At 42.7% G+C, this 19,196-nt stretch overlaps 1 protein-coding gene across 7 annotated transcripts in view; it reads left to right on the top strand.

Annotated features, from left to right (window-relative positions):
* Positions 1–19,196, top strand: part of PPP4R1 (protein phosphatase 4 regulatory subunit 1) — an 83,936-nt gene that overhangs the window by 23,687 nt on the left and 41,053 nt on the right. For 2 of the 7 annotated variants that reach the window (XM_089305899.1, XM_070050489.2), the window contains exons 3-6: positions 6,268–6,381; positions 12,283–12,418; positions 13,237–13,343; positions 18,981–19,123. In XM_089305899.1, coding sequence (XP_089162025.1) covers positions 12,360–12,418; positions 13,237–13,343; positions 18,981–19,123 — 309 coding nt within the window. In that variant the 5' untranslated portion in view covers positions 6,268–6,381; positions 12,283–12,359. The remainder of the gene's footprint in view (positions 1–6,267; positions 6,382–12,282; positions 12,419–13,236; positions 13,344–18,980; positions 19,124–19,196) is intronic. The other 5 variants (XM_070050488.2, XM_070050484.1, XM_070050487.2 and 2 more) reach the window with 3 other exon arrangements.

The raw sequence follows: 19,196 nt of genomic DNA, 5'->3' as shown, positions 1-19,196 counted from the left end.
ATTTAACAATTGGCACTCTTATTCACGATGTCAGCAATCACCCGAGGCTCTTGCCATGAGCTGTCTAGGCTATGGAAGCCCTTGAGTTCACCAACTCTGAACTTGTTTAGTCAAGGCCGTATCACAGTGGAGGTTCCTTCCTCCCTTTGGAGAAAGGCGCCTCCCTCCTTGATGGCCTGTTCAGAAGTGTGAGTTTTACATTATTCTTTTTTCCTCTTGATCACTTCCCATTTGCCACAACGTTTTACTGTAGTAAATTTTTATGCTTAAGAGTTTTGATTGCACTATCAGGTTTATTTGCGCCAAAAATATATGTAAAAAGAAAAAATTTTGACTTGAATTTTTTGTGGTCACAAAACTAGCATAATTTTATTGAATTTCCTTTATTATTAATAGTCAATTGATCAGCCAGAATATATTATAAATCATGATTAATAATAACCAAAAAGGCCGGTGCCGCGGCTCACTAGGCTAATCCTCCGCCTTGCGGTGCCGGCACACCGGGTTCTAGTCCTGGTCAGGGCGCCGGATTCTGTCCCGGTTGCCCCCCTTCCAGGCCAGCTCTCTGCTGTGGCCAGGGAGTGCAGTGGAGGATGGCCCAAATGCTTGGGCCCTGCACCCCATGGGAGACCAGGATAAGTACCTGGCTCCTGCCATCGGATCAGCGTGGTGCGCCGGTCGCAGCACGCTGGCCGCAGCGGCCATTGCAGGGTAAACCAACAGCAAAAGGAAGACCTTTCTCTCTGTCTCTCTCTCTCACTGTCCACTCTGCCTGTCACAAAAAAAAATAATAATAGCCAAAAAAATTACTTGGGGCCAGTGTTGTGGCACAGCAGGTTAAGCCGCTGCCTGCAGTGCCAGCATGGGCATCAGTTGGCATCCTGACTGAATTGACTCAATGCTAACGTACGTGGGAAAGCAGCAGAAGATGGCCCAAGTGTTTAGGCCCCTGCCCCCACGTGGGATACCTGGATGAAGCTCCTGGCCTCTGGCTTCTGGCTTCCGTTGGCTCAGCCCAAGCTGTTGCAGCCATTTGGGGAGTGAACCAGTGGCTGGAAAATCATTCAAAATCTCTCTCTCTCTCTCTCTCTCTCTCTGTAACCTGCTTTTCAAATAAATCTTAAAAAACTTAGGTATTCATGAATTAAAAGGACTTATTACTTAGCATGAAAATAATTAGCAACAGTGTCTAGTTTTCATTTTAAAACTGTAAGCACTGAGAAATATAGTTGGTGTAAATACATTGATAGGAATAGAAAGGGTTTTGTTAGCAGTACCACTCATTTTTTTGAACTGTTTCTATCATATATGCCCCAGGTTATTTGCAGTGAGCTTCTGGTATTTCAGTTTTTTGTTTTTCTTATTTTTTTAAGTAGAGGATTGGATACCACTTGACAGTAAAAGTATTTATTACAGTCCTTAGAGAGTTGTTCTCTCAACATTTTCACTCATATTTCAAAGGCCCCCTTTGTTTCTCAAGAAGGCCTTTCCCAACTGAGTTTGGCGCTGAAGGGTGTTTAGGGGCATGCATCCTAAGAGCTTTGAGACAGTTTAGAGGCACCTTTGTTATATAAGGGGAAAGGAAAAATTATGAAGGGAAGAGAACCTTAGATCCAGTCTCCCTCCCCCCTCCCCCAGCAGATTCTTGGGATAGAGACTCCTGAAAGTATGGGTCTGGAAAATTCTCCTACATTATCCAGTTGGATTTATCCCCAGGAAAGTCTTCATGTATTTGGGATTAAAGTACACTGGTTTGCTCTAGGCAATGCATATCCAAGCCTCTCTGATGTAATTGCTATCAAGCACCCCAAGATGGGTCCCTTTGCACACAGCAAGCCATTGATTCACTGCTGACACAGGGGTGATGGAAAAAGCTTGTGTTTATTGCAAAGTGTAGAGCAATGAGCTGGGCAGCTCACTTAATTCCTGGGAATAAAGTTAGTGAATCAAAAGCTGAGGATGAACAATGCATTATCGGCTTGTGTGTGGGTCTCTGGTTGGTCCCTAGCACTTCTTTTGAAGATGTTGTGATGGCAGTGTGGGCTCCAGCAGTCTGGGGCCTTATGGGAAGATTAGTTACTACTTTGTTTTGTACAGGGCTTGAAGTTCCTGAAAAACATCTCAGCTGGAGTTTAAAACCAAGATGGTGGCCGGTGCCGCGGCTCACTAGGCTAATCCTCCGCCTTGCGGCGCCGGCACACCGGGTTCTAGTCCCGGTCAGGGCGCCGGGTTCTGTCCCTGTTGCCCCTCTTCCAGGCCAGCTCTCTGCTGTGGCCCGGGAGTGCACCCCATGGGAGACCAGGAGAAGCACCTGGCTCCTGCCATCGGATCAGCGCGGTGCAGCGCGCCGGCCGCAGCGGCCATTGGAGGGTGAACCAACGGCAAAGGAAGACCTTTCTCTCTGTCTCTCTCTCTCACTGTCCACTCTGCCTGTCAAAAAAAAAAAAAAATAATAATAAAATAAAAAAAAACAAGATGGTAGCTAATTTCAAGTCCTGCCAGTGAGTTCTGGCAAAGGCTGTGAGAACAGAGGCTAACATTGAGGTGGTGACTGGAGGAGCAATTGTGCTACTCCCTTAATGAGTTCATCTTTACAGAAGAACTGTAGGCTAAGGAAGAGATACGGGGATTTGATAAAATCTACATCAAAGCCCATTGGGGATGGGGCTGGTTACCTAGTGGGAAAGTCATGAGCAGGACCCGATTTTCTAAGATTAGTTTGAACAATTTAATTTTTAGAACAAATATGACATTGAGGTGGAGGTTTTATAGAGCATGTACATATATGGGTCAAGGGATCAGGCTGAGAGGACTTCAGAGATCATCTGAATTTCCCAAGGAGAGGGCAGAGAGAGAAATAGTGTGTGTATGTGTGTGTGTGTGTGTGTGTGTGTGTGTCTGTGCTGCTCTGAGGATACCACCACAGACTGGATAATATATTTGGAACAGGAATCTATTGGCTCATGATTCTGGATGCTGAGAGATTGACAGAATGCATCTGGCAAGAACCTTTTTTGTTGTGTCATCTCATAGAGGAAGGGTACGGTGGGCATGGAGATAAAGAGGGAAGTTGGGAGAGGGGACAGATTGGTCCTTTTATATGGAGTTTACTCTTGCCATAATGGGTGTCCCCGTGTCCCAGACACCCTCCCATTATACCCCGTCTCCTGACACTGCTGTATTGGAGATGAAGTCTCCAACACATGGACTTTGGGGGACTCATTCACAGCATAGCCATGTGTGTGAAATATGCGCATGAAGCCAGAAGCATAGGGAAACTACATAAAAGGGTCAGAAGAAAGTAAGCAAGAATAGTCCAGAAAGGTAGACAAATACTCAAGGTTGTGCACTTTTTTTTTTTTTTTTTTTTTTTTTTTTTTTTTTTTGACAGGCAGAGTGGACAGTGAGAGAGAGAGACAGAGAGAAAGGTCTTCCTTTGCCGTTGGTTCACCCTCCAATGGCCGCCGCGGCCGGCGCGCTGCGGCCGGCGCACCGCGCTGATCCGATGGCAGGAGTCAGGAGCCAGGTGCTTTTCCTGGTCTCCCATGGGGTGCAGGGCCCAAGCACCTGGGCCATCCTCCACTGCACTCCCTGGCCACAGCAGAGGGCTGGCCTGGAAGAGGGGCAACCGGGACAGAATCCGGCGCCCCGACCGGGACTAGAACCCGGTGTGCCGGCGCCGCAAGGCGGAGGATTAGCCTAGTGAGCCGCGGCGCCGGCCTAAGGTTGTACACTTTTAGAAAAAGGAAGTTGTTGGGAAGGTTGAGTGCCAGCATTTCTGTAAAGTAAGACAACAGGTCCGAGAAGGGGCTATTAATTACTGACAAATTATTGCTGATTTTTGAGAAGAGAGTCACAACAGTGAAAGAGAAATAGGGCAGACTGTATTTGTCTTGAGGGGTAAGTAAGGCTATCAAGGGAGTTTATTAAGTTTACTAAGGAGTTATGAAAAAAATCATTTTAGGGAATAGTTAGGTGATGTTCTAGGCTCAATATGAAAGGAAAAATCTTAAGGAGTCCTAATTTCTCTACTTCTGATCCAGCTTCCTAGGCTGCAGGGGATGGGCCAGTTCTTGGGCCCCTGCTGCCTTGTGGGAGACCAGGTTCCCGTCTTCAGCCTGACCCAGACCTAGTTTTTGCAGGCATTTGGGGCATGAACCAGTAGATGGAAAGTCTCCCTGTCTCTGTTCTTTCTGTTGCTCTGTCAGATAAGCAGTTAAATATTTAGAGAGAGAGGGCAAGCAAGGAAGGAAGGAGGGAGGGACGGAGATGAGAGGGAAAAACTACATAAGTAGTGTCGTCCAGCTTGCTGCTAACGCAGACCCCCTGGACGGCAGGACACGGTAGCTCACATAATTGGGCTTCTACCACCCACGTGAGACTTGGATTGAGTTGCCAGCTCCTGGTGTTGGCTTTAACCCAGTCCTGGCCATTACAAGGATTTGAGGAATAAACCAGGGGATGGGAGCATGTATCTCGGATAATGAATAATTTTCTATAAACCACACACAGAGAAATGAAATTGAAATTTTCTGTGTTCAGAAGCAAACCAAAATGCCAAGTGGGAGGGAACATCTTACTTGCCTATGTTGGCTACTTTTTTGTTGTTTTTATTTTATTTGTTTGAAAGGCAGTTATAGAGAGGGAGATATAGAAAGAGCAGGATCTTCCATCGACTGGTTCAATCCCTAGATGGCCACAACAGCCAGGGCCGGGCCAGCAGCTGGGAGCTGCAGTGGGTCTCCCACATGGGTGCAGGAGCCCAAGCACATGGGCCATCCTCCACTGCTTTAACAGGCCACAGTGGAGAGTTGGATTGGAAGAGGAGCAGCCGGGACTAGAACTGGTGCCCAAGTGGGATGTCAGCGCTGCAGGTGGAGGATTAACCTACTGTGCCAAGGCGCCGGCCCCAAAACTCCAACTTCTAAAAAAGATTTATCTGCAACTTCTTTGTGGAAGCTTTTACTTAATAAATACCACATTTTGGGTCGGCGCTGTGGCTCACTAGGCTAATCCTCCGCCTTGCGGCGCTGGCACACGGGGTTCTAGTCCCGGTCGGGGCGCCGGATTCTGTCCCGGTTGCCCCTCTTCCAGTCCTGCTCTCTGCTGTGGCCCGGGAGGGCAGTGGAGGATGGCCCAGGTGCTTGGGCTCCTGCACCTGCGTGGGAGACCAGGGGGAAGCACCTGGCTCTTGGCTTCAGATCGGAGTAGTTCCGGCTGAAGCAGCCATTTGGGGAGTGAACCAACGGAAGGAAGACCTTTCTCGCTGTTTCTCTCTCTCACTGTCTGTAACTCTACCTCTCAAATAAATAAATAAAATCTTAAAAAAAAAAAAAAGATTTATTTATATCTTTGAGAGGCAGAGTTACAGAGAGGCAGAGACAGGGAGAGAGGTCTTCCATCTGCTGGTCCACTCCCCAAATGGCTTCAATGGCCAGAGTTGGGCCAATCCGGAGCCAGGAGCTTCTTTTGGGTCTCCCACGTGAGTACAGGGACCCAAGGACTTTGGCCATCTTCCACTGCTTTCCCAGGCCATAGCAGGGCTGGATTGGACGTGGAACAGCTGAAACTTGAACCAGCACCCACATGGGATGCCAGCACTGCAGGTGGCGGCTTTACCTGCTAAGTCACTGCTCGGCCCCCAGGATTATAGTTTTTCATCTTTATTCCTCATTTAATGTATTAGCTTTGAATAAACTCTGGAACCTCGTAGCAGTATAGCTGGATTTACTTCCTCTGTGCTGTTTTATTTGAGGATGTTGACTGTGCCATCACTTAGGATATATTTTCTGTAGGATTTTTCAGTAATGGTGATATGAGAGTTCTTTGAAAAGCTCATAGAAACATGAAATTAAAAGGCAAGTTTATTTTGATGCAGAAGTTTGAAGTCTTTCCTTTTTTTAATAATATGTATTAGAACTTTTGGCTACTCCCCCCTCATATGTTTTACTGATTATTTCTGAGTTTCTCCTGGTGAGTTTGAAGTCTGTAGCCATGGCAGTCATGTCTTTGTGGCCTCCATGAGGATGAACTCCACAGTCTCGTTGATGAGGAAATCTTTTTAAGTAGCTTTACCTGGGAGAGGATGAGTCAGATGAGAATGATTCCATTGATATTTGGCAGAGGGCAGCAGGATTGGAATACACAAGTGAATCTTTGTTATCAGTGTCAGTGCCAGAGTGGAACACCCACTTTATGAAATTGTTGTCATCCACTACTATAGAGTGATGACAAAAAGACTGAAGAGACATGATCTTGATCTTCTAGGGAGTGCATTTCTCAAATAAAGTTGTGGAGCAGTCCGTGTTTGAATCAGTGGGGATATTTATTGACGTTCAGTACTCTGCACCTCATGTGAGATCTAGCAAATCTGTGCTTTAGGTAAGTGCTCCAGGTTGGTCTTGAACAGAGTGATTGACAAACAGTGGGAGTGTTCCCCTTGCTTGTTGTGGGCCAGAAGCAGTATTATTGTTATCTTTAAGATGAACATGGATAGGACTCTGATGAAACAGTTTGGTCATAGTCGTAGAATTCTAGAGCTTGCATGAAGCTGTCTTGGAGGTCGTGTTAGCTCAACAATCTTGTGTTAATAGGCGAAAACTGAGCCCAAATGAGAATGCCTGCCTGGCTTTTACAACTCTTTGATTCATAACGAGTAAGGTATCTTGATATAATTCATACATTTTAATAAGCTGTATGGAATTTTTCTGTACTCTGTAAGTAATTATATCCATGGTTAGGTGTTAATTTTAAATCCAACTTGACAGTCTCTGCCTTTTAATTAGATACACATTTGAACACACTGTACTTAACTAAAATGGTTGAGTTTGGATTTCTCACTGTTTTCCATCTAATGGTCCCGTCTCCCCCTTGTTCTATTTATCTTCTTTTCCTGCCTTCTTTTGGATTGTTTGTGGCCTTTATTGGCTGGTTAGTGATATGTATGTCTTATGAAAGTTGTTTGTTTGGGGGGGGGGCAGGAATAATGGTTGAGCTAGAATTTTTAGCTTGAATTTATCACAATGTGGAAAATGGAGTTAAAAGACAATTCTATTTTGGTGCAAGTATTTTGAAAGCCATGCATACTTTTTTATAATACTCATTTTCCATGATCTTTTTGATGAACTGTCATATTTCTGTTCATCCAGTGAAAAAGAACTTTATGACATCAAAATCACCCTTTCCTTACCTTTGTGCTATTGTTGTCATGTATTTTACTTCTGTGTATGTTATAAACCCTGCAACACATTCTTAGAATATTATATTTTTTACTTTAAACAATTATCTTTTTTAGATTTTATTTATTTATTTGAGAGGCAGAGCTACAGACAGAAGGAGAGGGAAGGGGGTATGGGGGGAGGAGTCTTCCATCTGCTGGTTCACTCCCCAAATGGCTGCAATGGCCGGAGCTGAGCTGATCTGAAGCTAGGAGCCAGGACCCTCCTCTGGGCCTCCCACATGGGTATAGGGTCCCAAGCGCTTGGGGCATTCTCCACTGCCTTCCCAGGTCATAGTAGAGAGCTGGATTGGAAGTGGAGCACCTGGGACATGAACTGACACCCATATGGGATGCTGTTGCCACAGGCGGATGCTTAACCTACTATGCCACAGCACTAGCCCCAAATGATTATCTTTTAAAGATATTTTTAGGATAAAAGGCTTTAATTTACATATTACTATTTATCATGCTCTTGATTGCTTTGTGTAGTTCCAAATTTCCATCTGGTATAACTTTCCATTTGCTTGAAGAACTTTCTGTAATATTTCTTATTGTGCATGTCTCCTATGGATGACATCAGCTTTTCTGATAGTCTTCATTTCAGGCTCACATTTAAACGATACATATTTGAAAGGCTATTGGGTACAGAGCTGTGGATTGACATTGTTTCCTTATTTACTTCTTTAAAGTTGTTGCCCCACTGTCTCCTGACTTCTGTTGTTTCAGATGAGAAGTCAACTGTCATTGTTTGCTTTGTATGTAATGTGAGTTTTTCTCTGGCTGCTTAAAAGATTTTATCTCTAGTTTTAAGATGTTTGGTTAATATTATTAATATTATTTCTTGCTCATGAGATTCATCCAATCCATTGACTCTGGGAGGATCATTTTTACCAAATTTGGAAAAATGTTATTTTTCACTAATTGTTTTATATTACCCTTCCTCCTTGGGGGAATTCCATTGCACATATTAGAATGTTAGAAATTTTCCTACAGTTAATTGATGTTCCTCCCCCTCTCCCCATATTTTTATCTCTTTAATTGAGAATACTTTTTTCATGCTGTTTCTTCAGTATCACTGATCTTTTCCTTTGTCATGTTTTTAAAAATTAATTATTTTCATTTTATTTGAAAAAGAGACAGATGGAGAGACATCTTCCACTCACTGGTTCACTCCCCAAATGCTCACAACAGCCAGGAATCAAGAGCTTCATATAGGTCTCTCTCGTGGGTGTTAGGGATCCGAGTATTTCACCCATCACATGCTGCTTCCCAGGGTGCATATTAGCAGGAAATTGGATCAGAGGCTGCATAGCCAGGCACTCTGATATGGGATTCAGGCATCCCAAGAGTTGAATCCACCACTGTGCCACATCCATGTCCTGCTCTGGAGTGTTGAACTTGCTGCTAATTATTTTTCAACTCATGTATTTTTCAACTTGTTATTTTTCATTTCTAGCTGACCAGTTTGGATCTTCTAGAATATATTCATGCCTCTTCTTAACAAGCTTATGCTTTTTTCCTATCTTATTGAACATATGGAATATAGTTATAATGTGTTTCAATATCCTTATCTAGTTCTCATCTTTGTTTGCTCTGGATCTGTTTCTGTTGTTGAATTTATTTCTCTTTATGGTTTGTATTTCTCTGCTTTTTGCATAGCTAGTAATTTTTATTGGATGTTAGACATAGTGGATTTTATCTTGCTGAATGCCAGATATTTTTCTAAAATATTTATTTTCATCTACTTGAAATGCAGAGTGATGGGTTGGCGGGGGGCTAGGGATGGAATAGCTTTCATCTGCAGATTCACATCTCAAATGCCTGCAACAGCCAGGAGCCAGGAACTGTATCTATCCTACATGGTATCAGAGGCCCAGGCCATCACTTGCTGGATTGATGTGGCACTCTGCTCCACCAGGTATTTTTTATATTATTTACATTTCTGGGAAATAGGTAAGTTAATTAGCACAGTCTGTTCATTTTGAGATTTTTTTTTTTAATTTATTTGACAGGCAGTTAGACAGTGAGAGAGAGAGACAGAGAGAAAGGTCTTCCCTCTGTTGGCTCAGCCCCCAAATAGCCACCACTGCTGGAGCTATGCAGATCTGAAGCCAGGGTCAGGTACTTCTTCCTGGTCTCCGACGCGGGTACAGGCGCCCAAGCACTTGGGCCATCCTCCCCTGCCTTCCCGGGCCACAGCAGAGAGCTGTACTGGAAGAGGAACAACCGGGACTAGAACTGGCACCCATATGGGATGCTGGCTCTGCCCTCATTTTGAGATTTGCTTTAAGCTTTGTTAGGCAAAGCCAGACCTGCCTTAATCTAGGACTAATGATTTGACACTTTTAAGGCAATACTCTTGTATTGCCTGTTGCTGTGTGTCTTAAAGAGTTGTTTTCATTTTGGATAGTGGCACCATGAACTATTGTTGGTCCTTTGCGATAATTGAGCATTGGTCCACCTGATCTTCTCAGATAGCTTTTTCAAGTAATTCTCAGTCCCAGATAATTTTGTTACCCATATATCGTTCTGGTATTTACCTAAGAGTATTTAGGAAGGGAAACCGTTTGCAGCTCTTGCAGCCTCATTTTCGGTGCAGCTCTCTTCTCTGTGGTGCTGTGCAGCTGCCGTGGCCTCCCTGAGTTCTCAGCTCAGGTGGTTGCTGTGAGGTCTGGGGGCTCTCCCTGGCGCCATGGCCTGCGCGTGTTCCAGGCAGTCAGCTGGGGCAGTATAGGGCTCACTGTGTTTGTTTCCCCTCTCGGGATCACTGCCTTTGTCCAGTGTCTGAAACCATTCTCTGTATATTTTAAGCTGAAACCATTATTTTATGTATTTTTTTCTTTTTTAATAATTTAAGATGTGAGGGTAAATTTGGACTTTGTTACTCCATCTTTGTCAGAAGTGGAAGAGCATGTTTAGGTGATTTTTTAAGTACAGAAATTATTTTTATTTTAGTAAGTTAAAATAGTTAAAAGTGGCTCTGTTGTGTTTTACACCTTCTTTCTGACAGTGTTATGTGGAAGTAAAAATAAATCTCCCAGTGTTATCTCTTCAGAGGTGGACATTTGGCACAATGATTCAGTCGCTGCTTGGGATGCCTGCCTCCCCTAGTTGAGTGCCTGATTCAAGCCTGGTTCCTCCACTTCCAGTCCAGCTTCCTGCTGATGCACACCTTGGGAGGCAGCAAGTGATGGCTCAAGTACTTGGATCCTGAGCACCCATGTGAGAGACCAGAATAGAGTTACGGGCTATTGGCTTCTGCCTGGCCCAGCTCTTGTGGGCATTTGGGCATTTCAATCAACAAATGGAAGATCTATGTTTCTCTGCCTTTCAACTGAAATGAAAATTAATTAATTAGTTAATTAAAATGAGTTTTTAAAAAGAGTCTTGTTGGGACACAATGTCCCACATTGGAGTCCCTGGGTTCAAGTCTGTCTCTGCTTCCAATCCAGCTTCCTGATGATGCATACTGGGAAGCAGCAGGTGATGACTCAAGTACCTGAGCACCTGCCAGCCACGAGGATGACCTAGAGTGAGTTCCAGGCTCCTGGCTTCGGCCTGGCCCAGCCTGGACTTTTAAGGCATTGGAGGAGTGAGCCAGCAAGTGGTGGATACATCTGTTTCTCTCCTGACCCTCCCCCAGCTTTGCCTTTCAAATAAATAAAATAAATACAGAAGATTTTTTAAATCTTAGTATGTATTGGTTTCTGAAATACTGAAAGGCCTGCTTTGTGCCAGAAGATAATCTGAAGCTCAGCTAATGAATACAGTGAGAATTAGAGCCAGTATAGCACTGTGGAGAGAATGACAGTAAAGTAAGAGCAGCTCATACCTATCAGATGACGACAGGTGCCATGCAGGGAAGTAAATCAGTTAAACGGGATGGATAGACAGGCTGGCAAGTAAGAAAATGAACTGTTTATTTGAAAGCTCTCGGGACTTTGGAAAAGAGCCTATATTCCTTACTGTTAAAGAGTTCTTATTTGTCTCACTGCTTACCTTAGCTCTGAATTGCATCTCTTCCAACCTCATAATTTTTTCTCCAATTATATTCTTCTGTTCCTAGAACTTCAACATATTTGTTCACTACTTACTTTCATATATATGTGTGTGTGTGTTTCATATCACTATCTTCATTTCGTCTTGTATGCCCTGGCTAGTAGTCTAATGCTGTCGATTATTTTGAGCCACAGTTCTGGAAACCCTGTGTCACATTTACGGTGTTCACTTCTTAAATGTTCCTTACCTCTTCAGTCACTGTACTTTGGCTTTTCCACTTTCATAGGATGGAAGATTGCCCTTGTTAGTTGACCTGGGTACCTGCTGTCTGGCACCAAAGTAACAATTCCAGCAGATGCCTTTCATTCAGGTGGTCCTTGTTGTTTGGCTGTCCATGCTATTTATATACTCAAAGTTCCTTTGACACTGATGCCTCCGGTTGGTTTTTAGCCGTTCTGTCATGGTGTTGTTCTGCACCTTGAGTGGATTTCTTGCATGTAATTTGTATGTACCTTCATTACAGTGGTCATTTTAGGATCAGTTGTTTTCTCAGTAGAATATTAGTTCCTCGAAGGCGTAATCGCTAATATTTTTATTGTTGTTTCCCTGGCATCCAGCCTGGTACTTGGCACAAGTGCATTTAATAAATATTTGCTTAATGCATATAAAAATGCTAATGGTGTTTAGCTTCCTCCGTTAAGTGAAGCAGATACTAGTTTCATTAACTTTTATCTTCTGCATTGCAAAAGTTAACTGTTTATTTGCTTGACGTTTTGTGTATTTATTCACAAGTTGTTAATGCTGTGATTGAACATATAAATTCTCAAGACTGATCATTCTGTTGCCCCATACTGAATTTCTGTAGCCTCTGACTGTTGTGCTTTGAGAGGCAGTTAGGGCTCATCTGTAGCAAAAAGAAAGGAGGCATCCTTCAGTTGTGGTGGCTCTAGATACATTTTAAGATTCTCTTGGGATTCTTTGCGCCTCCAGAAACACACCTATGCTGCAAGGGGTACTTGTTAGTTTCAGAGTGTTATAAGGAGTATTTCTGATGTCTCTGATAGTTGGTGTGGATGACTACAGCTCAGAGTCTGATGTGATTATTATACCTTCAGCCCTGGACTTTGTCTCACAAGATGAAATGTTGACGCCACTGGGGAAACTGGACAAGTATGCTGCAAGTGAGAACGTGTTTAACAGGTATGTGCATATTCTGTTCATTCATGTGGAAGGGGAAAGGAGGTTTTATTAATTTTAGTAGGAAAAAATAAAAGTACCCTGTTCAGAGTGTAGATATTAACATGTGCAGTCTCAGCTGCCAGATGTTAATTATCGTAGCATGAGCTGGTTTGTAGTCGTTTACCCTTTGATCCTCGTAAGCAGACTGCACTCTTTCTTTGCTTTTTGGCCAGAAAAAAAAATCCATTACTTTTTTTCTTTTCTTTTTTTTTTTTTTTTTTTTTGCCATTGGGCATGATTTGGTATTTGTGTAACTCGCTGAATGAAGAGTCTGTTCTTCCTCAGGTGGTGGTGTGTGCCTGTTGTGTGCCCCATGGGGCTCAAGGGCATGGGGACACAGTGGCCAAGTGCTGGCACCCTTCTTCCTGATGTATTGTTTTTCCTGCTGTGTGCCCAGATTACTGCATCAGACTGTTCTGAGAAATCAGTTTCTGCTCAAAATTTACATGTAAAAAACTCATACTACTAAAAAACGTAACGATAACACTTGGTATAATGAAGATTAAGTATGTTTTTCCCATTGTTGTAATAATCAGGATGACTGTTAGAAGTGAAATTTCAGTGACTTTCGAAACTTACTAAATCAGATAAAAATAAGTTTAAAAGGTTTTCATAAATAATCTTGTTAAAATCAGTTCTAGCATTTAGGAAATTACAGGCTTAATATATGTTTTAAAATGTAACAGAATTTTTCTTTGAAAAAGGCCATATGGATTTTGGCCTTTACATAATGACTGTTGCTGCCACTGAACACCATTTAATTTTCTTTTTCTGTGTAGACAAATGGTGGCCCGGAGTTTGCTGGATACATTGAGGGAAGTCTGCGATGATGAAAGAGATTGTATTGCTGTTTTGGAAAGAATTAGCAGATTAGCTGACGACTCAGGTATATGTTTAAGTAGAGAGAGAAAATTTTACTGTGTTTTTAAAAATTGTATCTATAAAAATGGAAGTTAGTGTGATAAGGTATTTATTTTTTAAGGAATTTATTTATTTACTTGAAATAATAACAGAGAGAAAGAGAGAGATATTCTATCCACTGGTTCACTCCCAAATGGCTGGAATGGCCTGGGGCTGGGCCAGGCCAAAGCCAGGAGACAGAATTGTCATCTGGGTCTTCCACGTGGGTGCAGGGGACCAAGCTCTTGTTTCATTTTCCACTGCTTTCCCAGGCACATTAGCAGGGAGTTGGATCAGAAGTGGAGCAGCTGGGACTCGAACTGGCACCCATATGGGATGCTGGCACTGCAGATGGCACCCTAACCAGCTATGCCACAGCAATGACCTCAACATATTTTTTAAAAGATTTCTAAAGTAAATTTTCAAGTCTGTCAGTAACAAGAAAAAAAAAGTTACGATGACCCAAACAGCTGACAGTAGGCTCCTTTAGTTTAGTTTTGGAGATTTCTCATCCAAACAAATCTAGAATATTGTATATGTTAATATTTTAAGATTAATAAAAATTTTTAAATAATTTAGGATATACTGAAAAAGAATGGAGAGAGCTGTAAATTTTCTTACCCATATATATAATGCTTTCTTTCTGAATGCTTTGTCACTTGCAGAAAATGTTATGAAACTTGGTTTGTCTTGAGTGAAAATAGGGGGTTCACTTTAAGAAAATAGTAAATTGATTTGAGATATAGGAAGTGGTAACATTAAAAAAAATTTTCCAAATTATATACCTACTTTTCTATGTATATTTATTTACTTGAAAGCAGAGTGAGACAAAGAGAAAGAGATCTTCCATCTACTGCTTCACTTCCCAAATGGCTGCAGCTGGGCCAGGTTGAAGCCAGGAGCCAGGAACTGCATCCGAGTTTCCCACATGTGTGGCTGGGGTCCAAGTACCTGGGTCATCCTCAGCTGTCTTTCCAGGCACATTAGAAATAGAGCTGGATCCGAAGCAGAGCAGCCAGGACTTGAACTGACACTCCAATATGGGATGCGGGCATTGCAAGTGGCAGCTTAACTGGCTGTGCCACAGTGCCTGCACCTAGGGTTTGTTTTTTATAGTAGTAAAATATATACAATAATACTAAGTTTCATGCATATTTTAGCTTGTTTTTACAAATAATCAAAATTAAATTTTTTTTCCTGTTTCATTTTAAAAATTTTATTTATTTGTTTGAAAGAGTGACAGAGAGGGAGACAGAGATTACCCATGTGCTAGTTCATTCCTCAAATGGCCACAAGAGCTAAGGTGTGGCCAGGCTGAAGCCACGAACCAAGAACTCCATCCTTGATCTCTTATGTGAGTGGCAAGGACCCAAGCATTTGGACCATCATCTGCTGCCTTCCCAAGCACATTAGCAAGAAGCTGGATTAGAAGCAGAGTAGCTGGAATGTGGTCCAGAACTCTCTGATATGGGATGTACGTGTCCAGAGCAGTAACTTAGCCTGTATGCCAAACACTAACCCCCAAAATAAATTTAAAACTTTTTTAGTTTATTATCTCTTTTCTAAAATTTTTTAATTTTTGATTAAAATTTTTGAAAGATTTGTTTGAAAGGCAGAGTTACAGAGAGACAGAAAGAGAGACAGAGAGAGAGGTCTTCCCTCCACTGGTTTGGTCCCCAAGTCACCACAACGGCCAGAGCTGCACTGATCTGAAGCCAGGATCCAGGAGTTTCTTCTAGATCTCCCACGTGGGTGCAGGGGCTCAAGGACTAGGGCCATCTTCTGCTTTCCCACGCCATAGCAGAGAGCTGGATTGGAAGAGGAGCAGCCAGGACTCGAACCAGCACCCTTATGGGATGCTAGCTCCGCAGGTGGTGGGTTTACCTACTGCACCACAGCTCTGGCTCCCAGGGGTACTTTTATACTGATTTTGTGTGTATTTTTTGGGGGGTAGGTGGTGGTGGTGAATCAGAAACTGCCTGGATATGTAAATTTGGAACCCAAACTGGTTAAAAGTATAGTTTCAAGGTTTCAGAAATAAAATACTTGGGGATATTTTTGTTCTTTTAATATTGTGTTTAATATACTACAAAAAGTACTTGAACTGTAAGCATACAGTTTCATCCATTTGATTAAATTTCACAAATGAAGGCTGCTGTAATTAATGCTCAAGACTAAGAGGTGTAATTATCCCAGAAACAGTCTCAGTGCCCTCCTGGTCTGTATTTCTGTCTGGCCCTTTTAAGATGAACACCATTTTGGCCACTAACAATAAAGATTAGTTTGCCTTTCTGAACTTGACATGGAATTATACTTAATATATTCTGTTGTACTTTCTTTAATTTTCTAAAGTTATTCCATGCTGTTGTCTGTAGCTATATTTTTAAATTTCTTTTTAACCAGTAATCTGTTGTATGGATACCAAATTATGTATCCACTGTTCTGTTAGTGGTTATATTGGTTGTTTCTAGTTTTGAGCTTTTTTAAGATTTATTTATTTGTTTGTTTAAAAGGCAGAAGAAGAGAGACAGAAAGAGAGATCTTCATCTGCTGGTTTACTCGCTAAATGGCTGCAACAGCCAAAGCTGGACCAGGCTGAAGCCAAGGGCCAGGAACTCCATCCAGGGCTACCATGTGGTTGTCTGGGGCCCAAGAACTCTGGCCATGTTCTGCTGCCTTCCCAGGAGCATTAGCAGGAATTTGGCTTGGCAGTGGAGTCGCCAGGACTCAAACCAGCATCACATTTGGGATGCCAGCATTGTAAACAGCGGCTGCACCACATTGCTGATCCTAAAGCTATTAAAAAAAAATTTTTTTTTTTTTAATTTATTCTCCAAAGGCCTGCACTAGCCTGAGCTAGGCCAGGCCAAAGCCAGGAACCTGGTATTCAACCCAGATCTCCCTTTTTGGTGACAGGTCCTTAATTCTGGAGCCATCACCTGCTGCCTCCCATAGTGTACATTAGCAGGAAGCTAGATTGGAAGTGGAGCCAGGACTTGAACCTAGGCACTCTGACTTGGGATTTCAGTGTCTCAAGCAGCATTTTTTTTTTTAGACTTATTTATTTTATTTGAATTAGTTACACAGAGGGAGAGGCAAAGGCAAAGAGAGAGAGGGTTCTTCCATCTGCTGGTTCACTCCCCAAATGGCCACAACAGCCAGGGCTGGGCCAGGCTGAAGCCAGGAGCCACCAGCTTCATCCGGTTCTTCCATGTGGATGCAGGGGCCCAAGTACTTGGGTTATCCTCCACTGCTTTCCCAGGCACATTAGGAGAGAGTTGGATTGGAAGTGAATCAGCTTGGACTGCAAGTGGCACCCATATGGGATACTCATGCTGCACACATTTCTGTGGCTAAATACTTAGGAATAGACTCACTCTAGGCTATGTCTAGATCTGTCTGTGATGGATATGCCATAAAGTTTTCCAAAGTGCTAAAGTTTGTAGTTCCATCAGCGGTGTGTGATTGTTTCACATCTTCACCAACACTTGCTTATTTTAAATGGGTGTGTAGTGGTATCTCATTGTGGTTTTAGCTTATTTCCTCAGTGATCAGTGAAACTGAACACCTGGTTATATGCTCATTGGCTGTTTGGGTATCTTTCTGTTTTGTTTTGTTTTTAATTTTCACTTACTCATTTGAGAGGCAGAGAGTAAATTAGAGAAAGCTTGCTCCCTCTCTGCTTGTTCATTCCTCAAATGCCTATGATGGCAGGGGTGGGGGATGGGGGATAAGAGGCTGAAGCCATGAAATAAGAACTCAATCCACGTCTGCTGCATGGGTGACATAACCCTGCTACTCAGTCAGTCCCTGCTGCCCTAGAAGAAGGGTGGAGTTGGGCTTGAGGCAGGGATCCCAAGCACTCTGGTGTGGGACATTGACATTTTAACAGCAGCTTAACTGCTAGGCCAAACACCTATCCCTGGTATCTTTTTTTTTTTTTAAAAAAAGATCTTTTCAAGTCTCTTTTCCTTTTAAAATTGCAGTCTTAGAGATACTTAGGAACCCTTCATTCCAAATGAGTCCTGTGTCATTTCTGTGTATTGCAGGTGTTTTTTCCATTCTGTAGTCTGTCTTTTCACTCTCATAAGGATACTTAAAAAGAGAAGTTCATACCTCGGAATCATCAGTATTTTCCCCTACATTATCTAATGTAGAAGCCTTATTATTTTTGCCTTTGATATTTAGATCCTTTTTTCATGTAGAACTTACTAGTTTTTAAATTGAAAGATGAAAATTGTATGCATTTAATGTGTACAGCAGGTTGCTGCTAGAGTTTGTTCTTGTATATGATATGAAGTAGGGAACAAGTTTGATTTTGTGGGTATTTTTTTTAATGAGAGCAGCCAGTTGATATGGCACTATTTATTGAAGAGACCATCTCCTGGGGCTGGTGCTGTGGTGCAGCGGGTTAACGCCCTGGCCTGAAGCACCAGCATCCCATATGGGCGCCAGTTCTAGTCCTGGCTGCTCCTCTTCCAATCCAGCTCTCTGCTATGGCCTGGGATAGCAGTAGAAGATGGCCCTAGTCCTTGGGCCCCTGTACCCACGTTGGAGACCCTGAAGAAGCTCCTGGCTCCTGGCTTCTTTTGGGAGTGAACTATCAGATGGAAGACCTCTCTCTCTGTATCTACCTCTCTCTGTAACTCTGTCTTTCAAATAAATAAATTAAAAAAAAAAAAAAAAAAGACCACCTCCTTTCCACCTGGGAGATCAGTCGTCACGTCTGTATGAGTCTGTCTCTTTGGGGGTTCTGCTTTTGTTTGTTTGGTGTATTTGCCTAAGCATTGCTTTCAAGAAGGAAAAGTTACTTGTTTCATTCTTTTTCTTTTTTTAATAAGTTTTTCTTAGGTCAGCTTAATAAATCTTGTTTATTGACTACATTGAGATTAGGAGCCAGTTGTTATGACTTGTGTTAGGAGGTTTTTGCATAGTGTTCATGGATGGATAATACCCTATCATAGTATTGCTATAAATATTGGAGAGGCCGGCGCCGTGGCTCAATAGGCTAATCCTCTACCTTGCGGCGCCGGCACACCGGGTTCTAGTCCCGGTCGGGGCGCCGGATTCTGTCCCGGTTGCCCCTCTTCCAGGCCAGCTCTCTGCTATGGCCAGGGAGTGCAGTGGAGGATGGCCCAGGTGCTTGGGCTCTGCACCCCATGGGAGACCAGGAAAAGCACCTGGCTCCTGGCTCCTGCCATCGGATCAGCACGGTGCGCCGGCTGCAGCGGCGGCCATTGGAGGGTGAACCAACGGCAAAGGAAGACCTTTCTCTCTCTGTCTCTCTCTCTCACTGTCCACTCTGCCTGTCAAAAATAAAAAAAAAATAAAATAAAAAATAAAAAATAAAATAAATATTGGAGAAGATACTTAACCTTTTCTAGCACCATGTGGTGCGTTGTAGGTGATGAGTACATTATTGTAAGAAGTGATTGGTATAATGCATGTCTTGGATGATGGCTTCACTTAAGTGTGGTTGTGAAAAGAGTTGCAGTTAGTATTTTTCTAAATCCTTTTTACACTGAGGATGACAGTCTGGAGCCTTACTCCATAATCTCAAGTCCAGATAGTGACTGTGTTAGTGTGGGAGAGTTGTTTGCTTACAGTGCTGTTGTTTCAATAGAACCGACTGTGAGAGCAGAGCTGATGGAACAGGTGCCTCACATTGCATTGTTTTGTCAAGAAAACCGCCCTTCAATACCATACGCTTTTTCCAAGTACTTACTACCCATTGTGGTTAGATACCTTGCAGATCAAAATAACCAGGTAAGAGTTCTGTTTACATGTTCTTAATAGAATTTGTATGATATGATATATGTAGAATTATCCAGCCTACATG

This window comes from Oryctolagus cuniculus, chromosome 10 (genome assembly GCF_051225735.1).
Source record: "Oryctolagus cuniculus isolate XC-2025 breed Fujian yellow rabbit chromosome 10, ASM5122573v1, whole genome shotgun sequence".
In the NCBI taxonomy this organism is placed as follows: domain Eukaryota; kingdom Metazoa; phylum Chordata; class Mammalia; order Lagomorpha; family Leporidae; genus Oryctolagus; species Oryctolagus cuniculus.
Note: the sequence above shows the minus strand (reverse complement) of the source record. Positions and strands in the feature narration are given on the sequence as shown.